At 32.5% G+C, this 21,894-nt stretch overlaps 1 protein-coding gene across 1 annotated transcript in view; it reads left to right on the top strand.

Moving 5' to 3' along the window:
* The window catches only part of LOC143223923 (DNA (cytosine-5)-methyltransferase 1-like), a 128,160-nt gene that overhangs the window by 23,793 nt on the left and 82,473 nt on the right, over window positions 1-21,894 (top strand). The window contains 7 exon segments of the mRNA XM_076452400.1: window positions 1,272-1,364; window positions 5,979-6,130; window positions 8,063-8,244; window positions 10,693-10,867; window positions 11,156-11,253; window positions 16,925-17,000; window positions 17,122-17,178. Coding sequence (XP_076308515.1) covers window positions 1,272-1,364; window positions 5,979-6,130; window positions 8,063-8,244; window positions 10,693-10,867; window positions 11,156-11,253; window positions 16,925-17,000; window positions 17,122-17,178 — 833 coding nt within the window.

Here is a 21,894-nt window from a genome sequence, read left to right as displayed (position 1 = left end):
GAGTTTTTAATGATATTATCTGTATAAATAATATATTTGCATTTGTCTGTTCAGAACTTTTGGAAGTTTCTTGATCAAATGTTACAAATTACATATTGTTAGAAAGGTCTCTGAGGATTTTGGATTGTATATTGATTTTTCTGTTCAGAATCACTTTGTGTGTTCTTTTGCCTGGTCAATCTTTTCAGTACAACAAGTATGGTACATGATGGCACATTGTTATTGTCATAGTGTGATGAGTAACTTTGCTTTCAGCTTTAGTTGTTGCAAAATATATCACACAAATAACACTTAATTCACATGTGATTTCTTAAAAAATGAATATTACACAATACAATTTCTGTTGTCTTTCTCAAATTATTTGTGTAAAACAAAGTGTGTAAAGTGTTTTCTCAGCCCAAACGAGCCGTTTTTGCATATAAATTTCATAATATACTTCAATTGCATAAGATGAGCTGCATGTTCCCTGAGTGATTTCCAACTTATTATTGGCATGGATAGCTGTTACACAGTTCAAAGAGCAATCAAAAGTGCAATAAAACAGTTTAATTATAAATACATGCATACTGTTAGAAGTTTAAAACTACTTTGAATAAATGGGTGTAGTTTCATGTTACAATTTGGAGTCATTATAGAAAGAAAAAAGTAATTTAGATTTATGTAGATTTTTTTTATGTTTATGAGGTCAGTCAAATTAATGTTTTATAGAGTTAGGGTAGAGAAAATAGCAGATAAAATATAAAATTTTACTGTTAAAAAAACGTTTGAAATGTATTTAGGAAGTTTTAGGGATTTCCTGAAGAAAATCTGAGATTTTGAGATGAGGAAAAATATTTTTAATTTTAACATGGAAATTACTTTGCACACAGGCTATTCAAAACAAATACTCAATATATTAATGGACAAATCTTTGTTTTACATTTATTTAAAATACTGTGCTTAAAATATAATGTTTTTGTATATGAAAGTCTTACAGTGTATTTTGAAAGACTGCCAAATTTTGTGAAGATATATGCACTATATTGAATGTTAGAAGTATTAAATCTATAAATACTTTAAACAAGTATAAAGAGGTCATGTGGTTGGTGAAATAGACCGAGTCTATGTTGAAAGAGTTAACATATGAGTTGCAGAAAAAAAACACATCAAACAGCTATTGTGTAAATGAGTAAGATTAATGTGGAATTTTTTTATGAATTCTTGTGTGTTTTTTTTAAATAATTTATAAAACAATTAAGTTTATTTAAAACTAAAATTATTTTACCCCCTAGGAGGAATTCCAACTCGAAACATGGGCCCAATTAATGAGTGGTGGACTGCAGGATTTGATGGAGGAGAGAAAGCATTGATTGGATTTTCTACAGGTAAAATAATGTCTTATTTGTAAATAAGTTGTTCCTGTGGCTTATTTCATATTTTTTATAACTGTTATAATAATCGTATTGAATTGCCACCAGTTCATCTTTAATATTCAACAGGTTATGTGATTTTTCTCTATAAACTACAAATTGCATTGAAGAATAACATATTCTCTGTTAGGAATTTCTCCAAATTTCATAGCTTTTGATTATTTTATAGCTGTTGTACTACAATATATGGTTTGTAATAATTTAAAACAAGTCTGTGATAAAGTTTTGTTATGTGCTTTATATAAAGTCAAAGGTAATAAACTTAAATATTTGATCTTGTTTTTGTAATTTTATTGTTGGAGTACACATTTTCCTCAATTGGTAAGTTTGTTTCATTACACTTTTGCAGTATTTATAATAATAGAGAGAAAAATATCTTTATTGAGGTAATTTTAGTCGTTCACTCTCATTTCTGTTGGAGAACATTGAAACATTTTCTCATATGTAAATAAAAACAAAAAAGAATATTTCTTTAAATGTATTTCACATGAAATATAGTTAGAATTTTAAAGAAATCACGCATAAGCCTGTGCTGTTTGAAGTAATTCATATGTTATAATAATTACTATATAAAAGGAAGAAGCTAAAATATGTATATATATATATATATATATGTACAGTCATGTGAAAAAATTAGGACACCCTATGAAAGCCTCTGTATTTTTGTAACAATTTTGGATAAATGGTTATTTAATCTCAATTGTAACAATACTGAGAGATTGAAGTAATATAGCTAAACAATTAAAACTGAAGAAAAAACTTTTCAAGATCTTCTGTAAAATGTAATTCTACAAAAATGCATATTCTAACTGAGGAAAAAGTTAGGACACTCCCACATTTATACCCACTTAAAATGGCTCAACTCAAACACAGGTGTATCACACCAGGTGCACGTGATTAGAAGATCGTTACTCAGCATTGCGAATGAGGCTTACCCTATTTAAACCTCACACATTCAGTTTGGTGTGCTCCTGACTGTTGAAGTGAGAGTGAGCACCACACCTTTCGTTGAGCCTTTTGTGTCGTTCTCCGTGTTCAGGTTGTCAAGTGTGAAGTGGTCCCTTCTGTCTGTGGCGTGGGGACTGTTTGGCTGATGGTTTTATCTTGCATTACTCTTAACATCTGTGGGATGCATAGCATTGCTAAGCAATTCTACGCGTTCTCCCTATTCAACTGCTTTGCGGTTGATGCCATCTTTTTGCAGGAGACCCATCTTGCTTCTCGGAGGGACTATTTTTCTTTCTCATCCCATTACCCTGTCTGTGCCTTCTGGTCGTTTGGCACTACACGTTCGCGTGGGGTTGGGATCCTCTTCCACCCGCATTTTAGTGGGACCATCCTGGCATCACATAGTGATGCTGAGGGGTAGGTGGTGTACATTGATGTTGTTGCTGGGGTCGTAAGATTCGGCTTGTCAATGTATGTGCGCCTGTCCAGTCTGAGGAGCGGGGGGCCTTCTTCTCAGGCTTAGACAGGTTCATGGTCACACCAGACACATCTCCAGTCTGGTGTTGGAGAATGGTTATTCGTTATCTGACATCTCCGACATTCTGGACGCGGGCCTCGTCTACTATCGCCATTTGTTTTCAGCTTCGCCCGTGGACGAGGGGTTGTGGGTTGACCTTACTTCCTTTTTGCCCTCCCTCGACCCTTTCTTTCACGAACAGCTGGTGAAACCAGTCTTCTTGGGTGAGTGTTGGTCGGCCATTTGGTCCATGCCGCTTGGTAAGTATCCTGGGCCAGATGGGCTGCCAGTGGAATTTTACAGCCACGTGTGGCATGTTGTCAGACCCTCCTTTGTCCGGCTTTTTAACAGCTGCCTGGCTGCGGGTTCTCTGCCACTGGAAATGCTGGATGGGCTAATTACACTTATCTGTAAGGATCCCAGCCAGTCTGAAGATCTTTCCTCATGGCACCCCATTTCTCTCCTGAATGTGGATGCAAAGGTCATTTCTAAGGTCCTGTGTGCCCGTTCGTGTGCAGTCATGCCTTCCTTGGACTGCTGCACTCAGACTTGTGGCGTGTGGGGCAGAAGTATCCAACAAAATCTGGTGCTTCTCAGGGACCTGTTCCATTACATCACGGATTGGGATATCCCTGTTGCCTTTGTGTCCCTCGATCAGAGCAAAGCTTTTGATCGAGTCCACCATGGATTTCTGTGGTTCGTTCTGGAGAGGTGTAGCCTCCCTCCAGTTTTTGTTCACTACATGAAGGTCTTGTACACGACAGCTTTGAGCAGGCTCTTGGTTAACGGGTATCTGACGTCCTCCTTTTCCATCTTACAACGGGTTCGTCAGGGCAGCCCGTTGTCCCCAACACTTTACGTGTTGGTTATCAAGTGCCAGCTCTCTCATCTGTACCACTCCGTCTCGGTGCATGGTCTCCAGATGCTGGGGGGTTCGTGCATGACGTATGTCGTACTTTTTGATACTGGGTAGAGCCAGATATTGGCTGTTACTCCTCCTTGAGGTGGACTATCAGCGCCTAGGTTCCAGGACATTTTACCATCTCTGTCAGCTGGATGTCTTGCCCCTTTATGCATTGGTCAGGGATCGGGTGGAGGTCGGCTTCTGAGCCTCCCTGCCTCCACTCTCGCTTCTTATGTGTGTGTTTTTTTCTTCTCATTTGTAAATATTCATGTTAGTAAATATTTCATGTTTTTTTCCCCATTTGTACATATTCATGTTTGCATGTATTTCATGTTTTTTTTTATCTGTAATTAATATTGTTAGTATTTCATTTTTTTAATCCATTTGTACATATTAATGTTTTTTTGCTTGTTTATATTTCACGTCTTGCCTTTTTGTCCTGTTTTCTTTATTGTAAATAAATTCCAAATGAGAGCAAAAGAACTGTCTGAGGCTTTCAGAAAGGAAATTGTAGCAGCTTATGAGTCTGGTAAGGGATTTAGAAAGATCTCAAAAGAATTTGAAATCAGCCATTCCACTGCCTGGAAAATAGTTAACAAGCAGAGGGCTTTTAAAATAACTGCCAACATGCCCAGGTCTGGTTGTCCAAGTAAGTGCACCCTGAGAGCAAGACCGCAAGATGCTAAAAGGAGGTCTCCAAAAACCCTAAAATGTCATCACGGGACCTACAGCAGTCTCTGGCTACTGTTGATGTGAAAGTGCATGCCTCTACAATCAAAAAGAAACTGCACAAGTTTAACTTGCATAGGAGGTGTGCAGGGAGGAAACCTTTGCTCTCTAAGAGAAACATCAAATCCAGACTGAAGTTTGCCAGAGAGAATGTAGACAAAGACTAGGACTTCTGGAATAATGTTCTTTGGACAGATGAGTCCAAATTGAATTATTTGGACACCAGAACAGAGGACATGTTTGGCATAAACCAAATACAGCATTCCAGGAAAAGAACCTCATACCAACTGTGAAGCATGGAGGTGGAAGTGTCATGGTTTGATGCTGCTTTGCTGTAGCAGGACCTGGACAGCTCACAATCATAGAATTCACCATGGATTCTACTGTGTATCAGAGGGTGCTTGAGGATCATGTGAGACCATCTGTACGAAAATTAAAGCGAAGTGGAACTGGACCCTGCAACAGAACGATGACCCAAAACATACCAGTAAATCCACCAAGGACTGGCTGAAAACTAAGAAATGGGGAGTCCTGGAAAGGCCGAGTCAAAGCCCAGATCTTAATCCCATTGAGATGCTGTGGAGTGACTTGAAACGTACATGTACAAGTCAAACATCTCACAGCTGACAGAATTCTGCATTGAGGAGTGGGGCAAACTTTTTTCAGACAGATGTCAGAGACTGGTAGATGGCTACAAGAAGCGTCTCACTTTAGTTATTTTAGCCAAAGGAGTAACACTAGCTATTAGGGGATATGGTGTCCTAACTTTTTCCTCAGTTCGAATATGCATTTTTGTAGCATTACGTTTACAGAATATCTTAAAGTCTTTTCTTCAGTTTTTATTGTTTAGTTATATTCCTATAATCTCTCAGTATTGTTAAAATTGAGATTAAATATCTATATATCGAAAAATGTTACAAAAATACACAGGCTTTCATAGGGTGTCCTAATTTTTCATATGACTGTGTGTGTCTATATATATATTGTTGTAATTTGTACTGTTGATGGCTGGACTATTTAGTATTACTTGGTAAATATAATGCTCAGTTCAGTTATTGATAGACATTTGTTCAGGCCATTTTCTCTTGTAAGCCTAACTTCAAGTAGAATATTTCAGTTGTAATATCCTTAGAGTAATTGTACATATCCTTAATTTACTTAGCTTTGATTAATAAATATGTAACTAACTGAGTAACTAAAAAATAAAGTATACACAGTATCTTTCATTACTCAATTAGTAACTTTTGTGATGTTGAACATGTTACTCACTGATCGTATATAGCCTTCAACAGTGGGAAAAGTTGCAAAGTAGTTTAATAAATGGTTTTTATTAACTGTGATGTTTGTTTTGTGTAAGGTATGTTGTAAGTATATATAATTTTAATTTTCTTGATTATTTTCAAATAACCATTAGGTTTTTTTATAGCATATGTTCAAAAACTTGGAAAAAAATGTGCTTTTTGTGTTATAGCATTTGCTGACTACATTTTGATGGAACCAAGCGAGAGTTACAAACCGTTTATGGATGCCATGAAAGAAAAGATTCATATTAGTAAGGCAGTTACTGAATTTCTTGCTAATAACCCTGAAGCAACATATGAAGATTTGCTGAATAGAATTCAGGTAGATTAGTTCATTAAACCAATACTGTTTTTCTAATACTCAGAGACTGAGTTGCAAGTCTAAAGGTTTGTAATGTTAAAAATTGTTTTGATACCTGTGGTGGGCAGAACAAAGATAGCTGATTGTATATCTTTATGCTTAATAATGAACAAAACAGTAAAAAAAAACATCCTTTTCTACACTGCATTTTGTTGTAATAGATATGTTTACAGGCAAAAGTTAATTTTTGTCCATTTCCATAGCTTTTCAATACTTTTTTTCACTGATATTCACTATGAAATTTTATTTGAATTTTGTGTGAATTAGTTTAATGTTTTTCTCCATGTTTTATTATCAAAGGTTTCATGACTATTGAAAGCTTTGCAGGGATTATTTTGAAGTTCAAAGTCTAATAAGAAGATCCAAACCTAAGTTTGAACCTATAAAAGTGTCATTTTTAAGACACTTGAATAACCAGTAAAATTAAAGTAAAGAAATTTGAAATGTAGGTCTTTATTAAAAATGTTTAGAGTAAAAGCTTAGTTTGAAATTAATAAAATCTAGGTTTTTGTCTGTATTTTAAATTTTATCTTTTAGTTATAACACTAGATTAATGTCTTAAATGCCAAAATCTATACCTTAAGATATTTTATTGCAATTAATTTAGCTTAGCTGCAAGACATTTCTGAGTGTGTAGCATTTTAAATTGATCAGAGTTTGTAAATTTATAACTATTAATTTTCTATTAGAGTTAAAATATTATGGATATTTCCTCTTTTAAGTACTGTCTGAAACTGTACTTTTTTTTATCTTAAAGTACGTGTATAAGTTCATAACTAAAAATATTTAAATATTTTTTCTGAGATATATTTTGATTACAGTTCTTTTAGTTTTACTTAGTTATTGATTAGCTTGTGTGACAACTGAGAGTTTTGTACTTCATTCGGCATTAAATAAAATATTTATAAACAACATTTCATATCCAATAAATTTGATGCGTGTTTTATTTACAAATTCATTAAATGTTTATCAGAAAAGTCAAAAGAGCATATTATTAGAAAGGAAACAGCAGTGAAATGCTGATTTCTAATCATTTTGAATTTCCTTGTTTTTTTTTTTACAACTGTAAATCTTTAGGAAAGCTTGCATTAGTCAAACTGATTGTTAATGATTTTCTGAAGTAGTGAGTGAGTGAGAAAATATGTCAAGACGCCTACAAAGTTTAAACTTGTTTTGTTGAGACATCAAAAGTCCTGGTTATTCTATAAGTATTTTTTAAATTGTAAAATATTACCTCTCAGGCAATAAACATGCTATCAGTTACAAACATAATATAATTATAATAACAATGTGGAAAAGTTGAAATGTTTGAAATGACTTTTAACTTTTCAGTTATAAATTGTAAAATATTTTTTAAGTGTCTTGGTATACAACAAAAATATATTTTCATATTTGTAGTGTAGACAAATTGACTAACATAAGTCAGAAAATATTGTTGACTCCTTGAGCATTCTTTCACAGCATTATTATCTTAGATTTCATCTTGAAAGCCACCTAATTTAATATTTAATTTTCATAAAGTTGTTGATATATTAAGCAAAACATTAAGTTAATTTTATTATTGTAATTTTTTATTTTAATTCAATTGATTTTGTGAGACTCAAGTTTTTGCTACAGGTATTTTTTTAATTGGTTTTTCTACAGATTAATTAAAAACAACTAATCCCAAAGGTTGTGAATGTTTCTATGAAAATCAGAGTATTTTATTCTAAACAGTTTATAAAGTAAGAAATTTTTAGCAAAGCTTGTATCAACTGGTTGTTTCTAGCATTTTCAAAAACTGATATAACATTCAATTTTTTGTTTTTCTGCCAGAGAAATTTAACATAATTTTAGCATTTCATGAAAATGTTAAGGTGTGATTGTCATTTTTTTATTGTTTATTCTTCGTAGACCACTGTACCACCTCAAGGATTGACATCATTCACAGAAGAATCTCTCCTAAGACATGCTCAGTTTGTAGTAGATCAGATTCAGAGTTATGATTCTGCTGCTGCAGATGATGAATTTCTTATAATAGCTTCACCTTGTATGAGAGCCCTGATTAAATTGGCTGGTGTTACTCTTGGAAAGCGGTAGGTGAAACTTTTACCTTAAAATATTTATATTTAAGTTGATTTATTTGATGTATGAATTAGATTAAAGTAGGAGTGTAAAAGATAGCTTCTTCTGTCTTTGGTAATGTTTTATTATAACTTATAATTGTCTGTATCAAGTGATTTATTGTTAAAGGGTTCTCAGTTATGTTTTTATGGTGAGTAATTGAGTTATAATATTTTGAAGTTCCTAAAAAATAAAGCAGTAGCTTTCATATATATGTGTGTTTGTCCTTTGGTTAGGTTCACTAAAAGAATATTACACGAGTTTCAAGCTTTTTAAGAATTTCTTTAAAGCACGCCTCTTCATCTTGTACAATCAAAATATTATACTTTGTGCTCAGATCATATTTTTAAAGGACATACACTAGACAGCTGAACTCATTGTGTGATTTTAAATTATGAAATAGGGTATTTGATTGAGTGAACTATAAAAGGGTTGAGGGCAGGATCTCACCTGCCCTATGTAATTTTATATCCAGTGAGATTTTAGTCTGTCAGTCCTGGATTAAAGTAAATGTGTTCTGCTAATTTTTATAACATTATTTAGAATACACAAGATTAATTTTGCTAAGGTTTTTAATGAATTAACACCTGCACATTTATTTTAAATCTAGCTTCAATAATCAGCATTAATATGCAGAGTATACCACTTAATTCAAGTGCATTGTTGCTAATGGTGTTTTTTTTAATACTTTTATTTGCAAGAATGAACTTAAAACATTTGTTTCCTTGCATTCATTTTATTGATTTGGCTCAGAAGCTACAAAATAGCTTTGTATTTTAATTTTTATTGGATATGTTTTAATACAATAGTTGTTTCTAGATAGTCACCATTGTGTTTTTTAACCATTAATCTTATGTGCTTTTATCATGTTTCTCAAGATGTTTACAGATATAAAACAAGTAAACCTGTTGGTGTATTTTCAAACTTGATGAAAGAAATACAAAACATTCATATTCTAAATCAAGTGTTATAATGTTGCAGTACTTTAACAAATTCTTGCAAAATGGAATTAACATTGTATTTGTATTTTTTACATAGCAATTGTAAAAATTTAATCTGATTATGAAATATTTAGATTTTTGTAATACAACCTGTTCATAAATGATGTTGATATTGGGAGCAACTGCCTGTCTAGTTAACAGAGAGAGTTGAGAACATAATAGCTTTGGTAGTGTAACATTAGGCAGGAGCTTTGACTAATACTACCTGTTACACAATTTATTTATTTTAAGTGAGGATTCAGTGGGTGAGGGGAGCATATAGGCACTGAGGCTTTACAATTAAACCAAAGAAGATTTGAGACTAAGATTTGAAGAATACTTCTTTTATTAAATTATTCATACATTTAATGGTTACATCCAACATATATCTTCTCAGTTAAGTTAACTTTTCCACTTTAATTAATACTTTTACTAAATATTCATTTAACTCTATACCGCTTAATAGGATAACTGATGCTTAGGAGTAATGGCATTAGAATACTTACAAAGAATTCAGGTGAGAAACAGTTGGTTGTCTCATTATGGTGATGGACATGTTGAAGTAATGTAGGGAACTTGTGTGAAGTCTAAAGGCAACTTCTTTCTCAGGAGAGGGTGCTTACTTTTCATCTGTTATATAAGGTTTTATTAGGATTTTCCTGAGTATCCCCTTGATCTACTAAATAATATGCACAACTACTCGCAAATAGTTCTAATACTTAATTGGTCAATTCTATTATGATTGCAAATCTGCTAATACATTGGTCATAAATAGAGATGGTGAATCATCAGACTCTTTTTCTTGTATCTATACTTACATTCTTGTTATCGATATTTGATCAAAGTGCTAGCTTGCTTCTTTTTCAAGCATTTTTAAGCTTGAATATCATCAATCATCCACAGCTTTAGCTCATACTTGCAGCATCTTCAAGCTGTCAGAGATTCTTCCTGGTTCCATTTAATTAATGCAATGTCTGCAGCTTGCATAACCCTTTTATTGACCTTGATGGCATCAGCTCATTACAATCTAAACATATGGCAGAATGTTTCTTAACATATTTCTTTTGAGTCATCATCATTTTTTTATATAATTCTGAACCTATACTTTACTGTATCTCACTTCTCCTTATTACATACAATTATCTGAGGCATTTAAAATATCTAATGATGCCTTGGTAGATTCGTCTTCTAAGACTTTCTCCTCAATATTTTCATTATTAAAACTTTCTCTGACTCGTTTATAAAAGAATATGTTGAATTTATGTAAATTTTTTATTAGTAAAAAAATATTTTTATTTGAAATAGGTCCAGAATTTTGTTTTTCTCTTCCACTGATAAACTATAGTTTACAATTTTTTAAATGATTTTCAATTAAAATGGCTCCATTTAGAAATCTTTATGATCAAAAGCTGAAATATATAGTGCATTATTTATGGACAGACAAGCTTTGAGACGGGCTGAACGAGAGATAAAGATAAAAAGGCCGTCATTTTCACTTGCTACAACAACACCCCTGGTACATGCTGTGTTTGAGCACTTCTTTCAAGAGCAACTACAAAGAGGTAATAATTATAAAGGTCCTACTGTTCGACGTAAAAGATGTGGTGTTTGTGAGGTGAGTGTGTTTCAAAGCATACAAACTTTATGTTATATCTTAACAAGCCAAAAGTAAAATGTAATTTATTAAATTTGGTAGACTGTTAGAAACAGCATATTGACACTTTTTAGGTAGATTGACATTAAATTATAATTTAAGGTTCTGGTTGCTCATGTGTTAATATGGTAACTATTTAGATGTTTATTATTGTTTGTTAAAGTATTTTATTTGTTCTTGTATACATTTAAGTTTAATAAACGTTTTTATGCCTGTGGTACTGTAATACTTTTATCTAAATATTTACAGGTTTGTCAGCTGCCTGACTGTGGAAAATGTAGTGCTTGTAAAGACATGGTGAAGTTTGGTGGAAGTGGTCGTAGTAAACAAGCTTGTTCAAAAAGAAGGTAGGATATGTGGGTATTAAGAACTCAAATAAGAATAGTTTTTTTTAATCATTTCCAGCCAGATAGCAGTATAATGACAGTTAAGCGTAAGCAGGTGTAAAGATTAATAACTTGTAGAAGACGCAGTATCTGAAATTGAACAACTTCGTATTGAATTAGGATAGAGAAAATGACAGATAAAATATAAAGTTTTACTGAAAAGAAAGTTTGGAATATATTTATGAGATTTTAAAGATTATGCAAATGAAAGAAGAGATTTTTGAGATGAAGAAAAATGTTTTTAATCTTAACATGAAAATCACTTCATAATCAGAATTGTAAAAAAAACAAAAAAAATATTTTCTCTACCTTTTTATTCCACCATAACATTTCAGCTTACTTTTGTCTCAGATTTCATACCAGTATTAGTTTTGATTGTAGAAGTTTAAACTATGTAGCATGTGTATGTTTACAATTAAAAATAATATTGATATTAAAGTATATTTTATCATATATAAATAGTATATTGTACCAACTTTTGATGAATTTTTCTTCCATATTTGTCATACATTTTAGGCAATCATATTATAATGAATGTTAAAGTCAGAAAATTTTTTTTTCCAGGTGTAGATCTAATTTTATTAAATTCATACATTTCTAAAGACAAGTTGTTGGACAACATCAGTGATAAAAAAATCATCAGATTTAGTATTAAAGTTGTATCTCACTTAAATACATAAAAAAGATGTAATTGTTAGATTTGAAGTTCAGGACCTTGAGGTCAACTGAAACAGTAGCATAGTTAGTTGTTTTGTCATGAGGTGTCAAAAACAATATTCTTTACAGATGGTTATAAAAAAGTTGTACTTTTTACATTATCTCTGAAAAAAATAATTGAAAAAAAAAGAAATTACTACTGCAAAAAAAATTAAATTACTAATAATAAATTACTATAATGTTTTTAAAATCAAAGTTTTGAGTGTTCAAATTATTTTTTACAGAACATCTTACATATGGTACTTTTAATGAATACAGCTAAAGAGGGGTGAATATGTGGAAGTCTGAGGTGAAAAACAAAATTCATTATGGTACTTCCCTCTTCTCTTAAGATAAACTATTCTTGATCAGTGCTGCCTTTCAAATGTAACTGTTTTCTTTATGCATATCACAAGCCTTTTGCTCCTCAGTGATTGGAATCAAGTTGGGGGGGCTTTCTAATCATATGTAAGCCTAATGTATACCTAGTATTTTTTATTACTTATCCTTACCAACCCCTTAAGATATTCTTTTTACATAGACCTGCTTTTTGATACTCCACAGAAATCCTGTGGGGTTTAATGGAGATACCTTCTGGAATCTCCTTTTCCTGATATTCAGGTTCTTGCTGATCCATTGGCCTCATGGTTATATGAGAGGATTAGCAAGTTGTGCCCTGTGAGGCTTCTGATTATTTTTCTTTTCCCAACCACAGTGCTGCCTATCCATTTTTAGATCAACAGTTGTTAAGCTACTTGTTAGGTATTTGGGGGGTGGTTTCCTAGTTGTATGTCTGTCCTACACATGCCCAGTATCCTTACTTATTTCTTACCTTTACCAACCTTTTAAGGTATCCTTCCTAAATACACCTCTTTTTCTGAAACTCTCCACAGAAATACTGTGGGGTTTGAAGGAGATTCCTATGTCCTTCTCTCCTACACTTTAGTCAGCATTTTGTCTTCGGCTCTGGCATTAAGTATGTGGTGTTTATGTTGTTTGGACCTTATAGTTCATTATGTTGTATAGGATTGGATCCATTTACCCTTAACGTTTCTTAGGAATTGTGTATAAGCCCCATTTCTGAGATGTCATGTATTTCATAAAATCCCTTATATTATTGAACCACTGATCTCTCCTTTCCTGTTTCCTCTGTCCTTTTCCAAATCCCATGATCAATCAGTATCAGTCAGAAGTGGTTGGGTAATTGCTCTTGCAGCAGGCAATCAAACCTGTTTCCCATACTTCCAAAGATTTTTATTCCTAACTTTTTGCTGTTCATTAGATAACTGAAGTATGGTAGCGAGTAACACTGCACAACAATTTTTTTGAAAAGTTTTGCTTCCTGAAAAGTTTTTGCCGATTGTGACAGCTACCTAGTGGGTATGCACAAATATAGTTTTGGTTTTGCTTCATCACGTAGGAACTCTGAGAAATAGACAGTTAACTGTTTACCAGCAATAACGTATTTAATTGAGTTTATGTTTCTAACAAGCTATTAAGTTCAACATAATTAAAATTGTTTTGCTCCAGATTTTCATTTCTATTCAATGTTCAGTGCATCACATTGCAGTGTCCAACAGTAGTCAGCAAGCATTGGCAGATTCCAGTTACCCTGATATTGTTTTTCCATTGTAGCAATGTCCTGGTGAAACCTTTCACCGTGTTCGTCAGTGAAAGCACCGAGATTTGCGGGGAAGAAGTACAGGTGTGAGTGGAGCAAATGAATCTTGAGTGACATGTTGCACTTCATTGTTTTGCATGCTTTGAGAAGTTTGTCCACCAGCTGAATGTAATGTGGGGCTCTGTAATTTCCAAGAAAATTGTCAACAACATCTTTTGAAGGCTTTCCAGGCAATCTTTTCTGGCCCAATTAACAGATCTTCGAACCACTTGTCACTCATAACATGTTTGATGTGAGGGCCAACAAAAATGCTCTCTTTGATCTTGGCCTCAGTTATTCTTGAACATCTGTCTTAAATAACGAAAACCTTCGCCTTTTTAGTTCATTGCTTTCACGAAATTCTTCATAAGTCCCAATTTTATGTGAAGAGGAAGCAAAAAAATCTTTGCCAGGTTGACAAGCAGATTATGCACCGCATTTTTCTGTCCTGGAACTAACTTTTTACAGAGTGGCCAGCTCTGTCTAGAGTAATGTGACTCTTTTGCACAACTCTCCCATTCACAGATGAAACAACAGTACTTTGTATAGCCGAGCTGCAGTCCCAGTAACAGAGCAATGACTTTCAGATCTCCACAGATATTTCAGTTGTACTTGCTGTACTGGATGTCCTTCAGCAACATTTTCATGTTCTCGTAGGTTTCTTTCATGTGTGCTGCATAGTCAACTGGTATTGAAGGGTGAACATTGTCATTGTGTGATAGAACAGCTTTGAGGCTTAACATTGATGAATCAATAGAGACGCCACTCTTGCGGGTCGTGGTCACAACCTAAAGCAGAGAACAATACTTCGATGTCAACACAGAAACAGAAACAGAAACTGTCAACTTGTGCAAAGAATTTGGTTATATCATCTTAGCAGCTTTGAAAAACAGAAATTTTCGTACCTGGTGACAGCAAACACCATTCTTGCAGTCTCAAGCCTAGCAATTCAGCTTTTACTTCTGACAGACTCAAATCTCTGACCAGATTGTTTAATTCTGACTGTGTTAAGAGATGTGGATTGCCTGAGGAGCACGGTTCAAAATCTGGATCAATGTTACTGCCAGTTTCCTGCATTGCAGTTTCTTCGTCTGGTTTGTCTAAAGTTCATTCCTCTGGTAGTTTCGGAATTGGAAGACTGTTGTCATGTGGCACGGGTCTCATTGCTGAAGGCAGATTAGGGTATTCAATTGACTTCTTGTTTTTGGCAGAGAAACCAGACACATTAGTCAAACAGAAGTAACAGTCCATCACATGGTCTTTCTGTTCTTGCCATATCATTGGGACAGCAAACGGCTTTGCCTTTTGAGTGCCTCTGAGCCAAGCTCTCAGACAGACAGCACATGTCACACAACAAATCTGAGGTGCCCATTCCTGGTCAATCACCAATTTTACAGCCAAAGCACAGATGATATGCTTTTTTCACAAGAGCAATCATTGAGCGTCTCTGATGAACAAGCGTATACTTGCCACAAATATAGCAGAATGTATCGCGGCTGTTACAATATTGACGAGACGTACTGACCGACATCAATCGTCCTGTAAAATGTCTATTACATCTAACTTACTTGTTACAGTGCCACTGAGGCAATGTTATATTCTTAAACAATACGTACACTCTATAAGGTCTGTATTAATCCAATGAGAAGCATCTGTGTTTGCAAGCCACTTTTATAGCCTGCTGATACAGTGTCAAGCTGTCTTTGGCCTGCCCAGGCATACCCGGGCTGCACACTTCCACAGAACAGCGCTTCCAACCTGGCCTGATTTCATGCCTGGTCATGCCCAGACTGCAAAAACATTGTTCATAGGTCTCTTACAGAAACGAACATTTTTGGACACAAATATAAGAAAAAACATGACAGAACTGAAGATTTCGATGAAATGGTACATGATGGGCAAATTTGGATGTGATTTTCATGATCAGTAGCCAAAAATCTATAAGGAACACCCAACAGTGTTCAAGAAGCAAAACCTTTGTTGTGCAGTGTAATCAATTTATCTTTTCTTAGCCAATTTAAATCACTATCCAAGCTCACCATGGTCATTTTGTCCAGGGTTTTGGATGGCATGGATTGATGTTGCCGATCTTATAACATGATCTCAAGGACTGCAGTTTCATTCTTTAAATGGATGGCTGGCTTCTTCTGGTTAATTACGAAAAGGAATTTAATACTTGTACTTGGCAGCTACTTTTGAGATGGTTTGGAGGGGATGGCTAGTCAAATTGGTGAAGTTCTTTCGCAGTCTCATTCAGTATCTTGTCCATTTGGGCGTCTTTTATGACGTGACTGTTAGTTGAGTACTGCTTCAGCTAAGTTCATTGGAACTTCTGGGTCATCATACCCTCTTGGCTTAGTCACTTACTGCTTGTGAGGTTCTTCTGCTTTTGGGAATAGGGTCTTCCATGACATCATTGGTCTCTCTCTCTCATGACCACAGGAGATCTCTTCAGCGATGGAATGTTTATTGGGATTCTCTTCCACTCTCAATTCTCTTTCTTTTTTCCTGTGAGACATTGCATCAGTGGCTGGATAAAGCCCATACTTGGACTAGTGAAAAATGAAAGGCAATATTCATGAAAAAATGTTTTAGTAAAAGTACTTCATTAAAAAAAACCTTATTTTTTGTTTAAAAAATATATTATTTGCTAAAACTCTGTTAGATTTTGTGGAGATACACACTTATAATATAGAAACTGTAATGTGAACAAAATGGTTATGAAGTGAGTCAATTCAACCAATTTCATGGCAGGAATGTTAATGTAACATTAACTTAGTGGTTTGAGCAGTATATTTTGGCTTCTTGATGTATTGGCTATTTATAGTCCTGTAGATGTGAAAATAGGATTTTGTATTTCAGAATGGCTGGTATGACCATTAACACTTTTTATTGATAAGGAGAGAACAGTGTTTTAACTTTCCTAGGTCATCTTTAGGTTAAGAAAATAAGATTCTGATGTGAAGCTTACTTCACTTAAACATCAAACCAGAGATCTGGGAGTTCTTATATTAATTTTATTAGTAATGTGTAGCAAAAGTATTTAAAGCTCTTTTGGTTCTGAAAATTTATTTACAAGTGGGGGTAAAAGTGTGCATACTCTAATTATAAACAACTTGGAATTGATTGGATATATAAGATGAAATGTTTGGATCAACAATTAAAAAAACAAAAAACAAACACCAAACTGCTTTAAAAGTTAGTTTAACAAGTGGTAAGATCTTTAATGATATGGACAGGGTGTTTTTTTATTAAATTTGTAAAAATTATTTTCAGGTGTCCAAATATGGCAGTTCAAGAAGCAGAAGATGATGATGCCCAGAATGAGGAAATGGAAGATGATATGGACAGGGTGATTTTATATATAATTTTTGATAATTAAAGTGAATATTTATTTTTTTATCTCAATTTCTGAAATTGGTTTGTTTTAATTATATCTAAATTTACTAACCAGATCCAATTTTGACTTTCAGAAAGTGAAAGAAACAACTATGAAAACTATGAAGAAACATCAAACAAAGAAACAAAAGGTATGGTTAAAAGTAATGTTTTTTTTTCTGAAGTTTAAGAAATGACCATGACCTACTTATAGTGTAAGTAAGTACGTAACTATTTGGTAATAGTGATTAATTCATTAATAAACCAATTTATAGAAGTACCTACAAAGATAGAAAAACAAACTTTTACTGCTAACAATTTCAAAGATTTGCTCAGTTTTTGCATATATAATAATATATTCATTTTGATAAACATATTTATAAATAAATGGTAGGTATACAAATGGGTGCTAATTATTCAAGCAGTGTTTCCAATAATACTTCCCTCCATTGATACTCTGCCACCCTGCCTCCCCACTAAGAGCCAGTGTAAGTCTTGAAAAGTGATTACATTATCTAGGTGAGGTGCTTATATATATTTATATAGTACTGAGATAGAGGGCATATTGAGAAAGATGGAGAAATTTGCAAATTAGATAATACCAAGGGCATTTAAGAAAAACTGGAGTATGTGATACCAATGCTTAGATACACAAAGTTGATGTTGAAGAATAGCTATGTTATTAGCAGATAAAAGTATTATTGGAAATACATTTTCATTTTAAGAAAATGTTGACTTTTGTCATATTTTATAAGCTAGCTAGTAAAGAAACGTAAAGTCAGTTTTGCCATTGTCTGTGAGGATCACTGAAACTATCAGTTAAAAATAATGTAACTGAATCCACACTTTCTTGTAAGTTTCTTTAAAAATATAACTTATATATTTATTACTTTAGTGAATGTTTCAAACTTTTTGTGATATTTTTGTTTTATATAAAAGTAATAAATAAAATTTATTCTTTACCTGAATACTTCACTCAGCTGTACCACATTCTTCATCATCAACAAATTTAAAAGTTTCACAGCTACTGTGAAGAGTCATTTACTACTTTGTTGTTGATCAGAGTTGAGCTTAATTAGCCTGATTTCAGAGATAGAATTTTAAGTGTTTTGGTAGTTTTACATTATGTTTTTATTATATACATTAAAATACTATCACAAAAATATAAAGTTGTAAATTAATATATAATCTCACATGTTCATTACTTTATGAACAATAGTAATAAAAAAATCTATGGAAGCACATCATCTAATGAAATAGTAAATTTTCAAAACAATGGTTTATAAACATAAATTAGTGGTTTTATTTTGGGGAAATGTACTATGTATTTCAACAAAGCACTGGTCTGTTGTTTTCAGGAAGAAGTCAGACTACATGTAGATTTTTTCCTCCAAAGTAAAACCACTTTGTTGTGCTTATAAATCATTGCCTGTGAATTTAAGATTAATAAGAAAGTTTAAGTTTGTTGTTAAATTATTTTTCTTCACTTCTACACGTCTTTCATTCATTGAAAGTTAATGGACATGAAACATTAATAAAACGTTATTCTTATTATCCCATGAAAAATTTATTTTTTGAAAGATTTAAACGTATCTGGAAACAGTGAAAACGTAAATTCCAGAAACACAATAATAAATGTTTTTTTGTGTGATTTGTGTAAAAATCTGGACTGGTCACTGTCAGTACATTTTATGAGCAGTTACTCAACAAATGGTGGCAGATTGTGGTTTCAAGTTAAAATATTAAGTTTTGAAGCCTATCTTTTAAAAATATGGTAAAACCATGTGCACTTTTTGCAATAGTGTTAGTAATTTGTTAATACATTATCCATTTTATTTTCATATAAAAGTTTCCTTCATGGACAAAAATATCTGCTTTATTAGTTGATAGAATTGTGTAAGCACATGTAAACGTTTCTCAAATATTGAGCTGACTTTTCCATTTTCAACTTTCTTAAATTTTTCTCTCTTGAACGTACGAGAAGAATTTAAATTATTAATTGTTTTATTCTATTGTCATTTTCAAGCTACTTTTGTATCTGCTTTTATAACTTCCAACATTTCATCTTGATGAATATGTAGTACTTATTTTATAACACGCTTTCCTGTTTTATGAAAGTTGTTAACCTAATTGACAAAATCAAAAGTTTTGAAATACATTAGTTAAATGTCTTATATTAAATACTTGATTGATATGAAAATTAGTCTTCTGATATGTTTTTTAAATTAACTTAAAAGCTGTTATGTTTTAATTTTTATGAAGTATATATTTCTCTTTATTATTATTATTATTATCAGCATTACACAAGCATGTCTACATGGATAGATAGATATGAACACTTGGCTATACCATGGTGCTTTCTAATTTTGAAGCTACTGACCTTTTCTAGTATTGCACACACATTATATAGTTTGGTATCCAAGTTATTTACTGAAACTTTAGTGATAAAAGTAAACTTAGTAATATAAGATCTGTGGTTGGCCACATTACATAATTTCCTGTTGAAATGTCTTTTCAATAATCACTTGGAATATTTTTAATACTGAGCTACAGAATAGGCTGAGAAAATATATTACAAGCATGGGCCAAGTTATTAGATATATAATTTCTGAAGGTTAGGAATCAATAAATGCATGAATAAAATTTACTAATTTTAACCAATAAGTTCATATTATTGAATAAAGCTTTGGTTTTGATGTTAAAAAGTTGTAAAATTCTAATCTGCATTTTGTAACTTTGAACGAATTTTTATTCTTGTAATTTGTAATTTTTTTCTATAATCCTGAAAAAAATATTTCTGTAAAGTATGTAAGTGCATGATGGACAAACAAGGTTGTACAGAAGTGGACTAAAGTATTAAAATAATGGTTTGTGTTGATATAGGATGGTATATAATTGGAATAAACTATTAATGTAATACTTTTTCTTGTTACAGTGACATAGAAATGAACTAAACTATTAACAGAATGATTCATATTGGTACAGGATGGCATATAATTGGATTAAACTGTTAATGTAATGGTTTATGCAAGTGGCATATAAATGAACTAAACATATTGGTGCAATATAGTGTAAACAGTAGACTAAACTATTAACCCATTCAGTACAGGTAACACTTTAACATTTTTCTGTGTAAGTCTCTGTGCTACATTCAAAGCTTAATTAAACATCTTTACAATCAATGTATATGAATGATATTAACATTATGATGTATATTTTATGATTCCTTGTTTTATATTATCTAAATCTTAAGTCCTTTATTTCAAAAGAAATATTTAAAAGTCATGGAAAGTGAAAATTTTCTTCTGTCACTATTATAAAATAGTGTTTTCCATAATTTGTTCATTTGATGATTGCATCATATAATAATAGCAATGATCATCCAAGTGAGTCCATGTTTTCACTTAGTGACAAGCATGTGCCACACATGCACATTTGTGAATAACAATTCGTATTGCTTCTGCAATACAAGGTTGAATGAGGCTTTTCACTTTTAAGCCTCACCATTCAAACAATTATGTAATTGCAATCCCTTAATATTTTTTCCCATCATTATATTTATGTTCTGTGTTATTGATTTGTATAAAATATGCTGATTGTATGTATATTTAACAATATATGGCTTGTGGAGAATGATTACAAGGAATGGCTCATTATGGTTGCACATTGGCAAAATGCTTGTTTCACTGATTTGATAAGTCATATGAAGGGGTAAAAGTGTGAGGCTAATGTACATAAATTGCAATCGTCAACAGCAGTCACACTGACCAGATAGAACATCGGCAGTTAGGATTAATGTTGTGACAAATCAACAAAATGCCATAGTCCAGCAAGTAAGGGAATTATAATTCTAAGTTAAATTTAATATTAAAGAGAATATACTAAATATCAGTTATTTAAATTTAATAAACTTGTATTATTTTTCAATACCTCATCTAGGTACCAGTACCACTTTATGCAAATTATTCATTACAGGTAGATTTGATTCATATGTTTCAAAATAAGTTATTGAAAAGCTGAGATTTTGTGGGTTCTGAAGACCATCATTAGCTGGCACATTTACAAAACTTGTAAAAATGCAAATGATCATTTTAAAAAGATGTTCCCAGATAGTAAAATTATATTCAAGTTCTTTTGTGGAGAAAAAAAATAGTGCATATGTGGCTTGTTTTGGATTGACTCCCTGTATCAATCAAACTTGTATCAAGAGATTTGAAAAAGATACAGATTTTGCAGTTTTGTATAACAGATTTTCAAATGGTAAAAACCAAAAGGACTACCTTGATGGGTATCTTTGTACTTTGACTCAGAAAGCAGTTGTTTGATGACTAGATTTCTGGACTTTGAATCTCTCAGCCATACATGGACTAATAATCTCTTAAACTATTTCTTGCAGCTGACAAAAAGAGTTTACTCTTTATCATTTTTTGTAGATAGGAATGGTATGTTCAAATGTTAAATGATCACTCCATGAGAAACAAGTAGAGTTAAAAACTACAAATTTGGACCATCTTTAATTAACATTGGGGAATGTGGTCTCTATACAGTCCATGAGGCTATTTGTACTGCATTCAATAACTTTGATTGGGATTTAGAAGCAATACTCAAATCACTATGCTGCCTTTTCAAAGATTTTCTGTCTAGATGGAAAGACTGAGAAAATTACTAGGTCTCTTATATATGCACTGAAATTTTTCTACCCAATGGGAAAAGAATGGAGCTGTTGTACAAAGGGCAATTGAAATTATTTCAGATTTGTAAACACATTAAAACAGTTGAAGCCAAATCAAACTTTTATACAGTTATGAAAATTTAAGTATTTAATACTGTGAAATCTGCAACAAGTGATATATTTTCCATGGCAAAGA

Source organism: Tachypleus tridentatus, chromosome 1 (genome assembly GCF_004210375.1).
Source record: "Tachypleus tridentatus isolate NWPU-2018 chromosome 1, ASM421037v1, whole genome shotgun sequence".
Classification (NCBI taxonomy): domain Eukaryota; kingdom Metazoa; phylum Arthropoda; class Merostomata; order Xiphosura; family Limulidae; genus Tachypleus; species Tachypleus tridentatus.
This window is presented reverse-complemented; position numbering and strand designations above follow the sequence as displayed.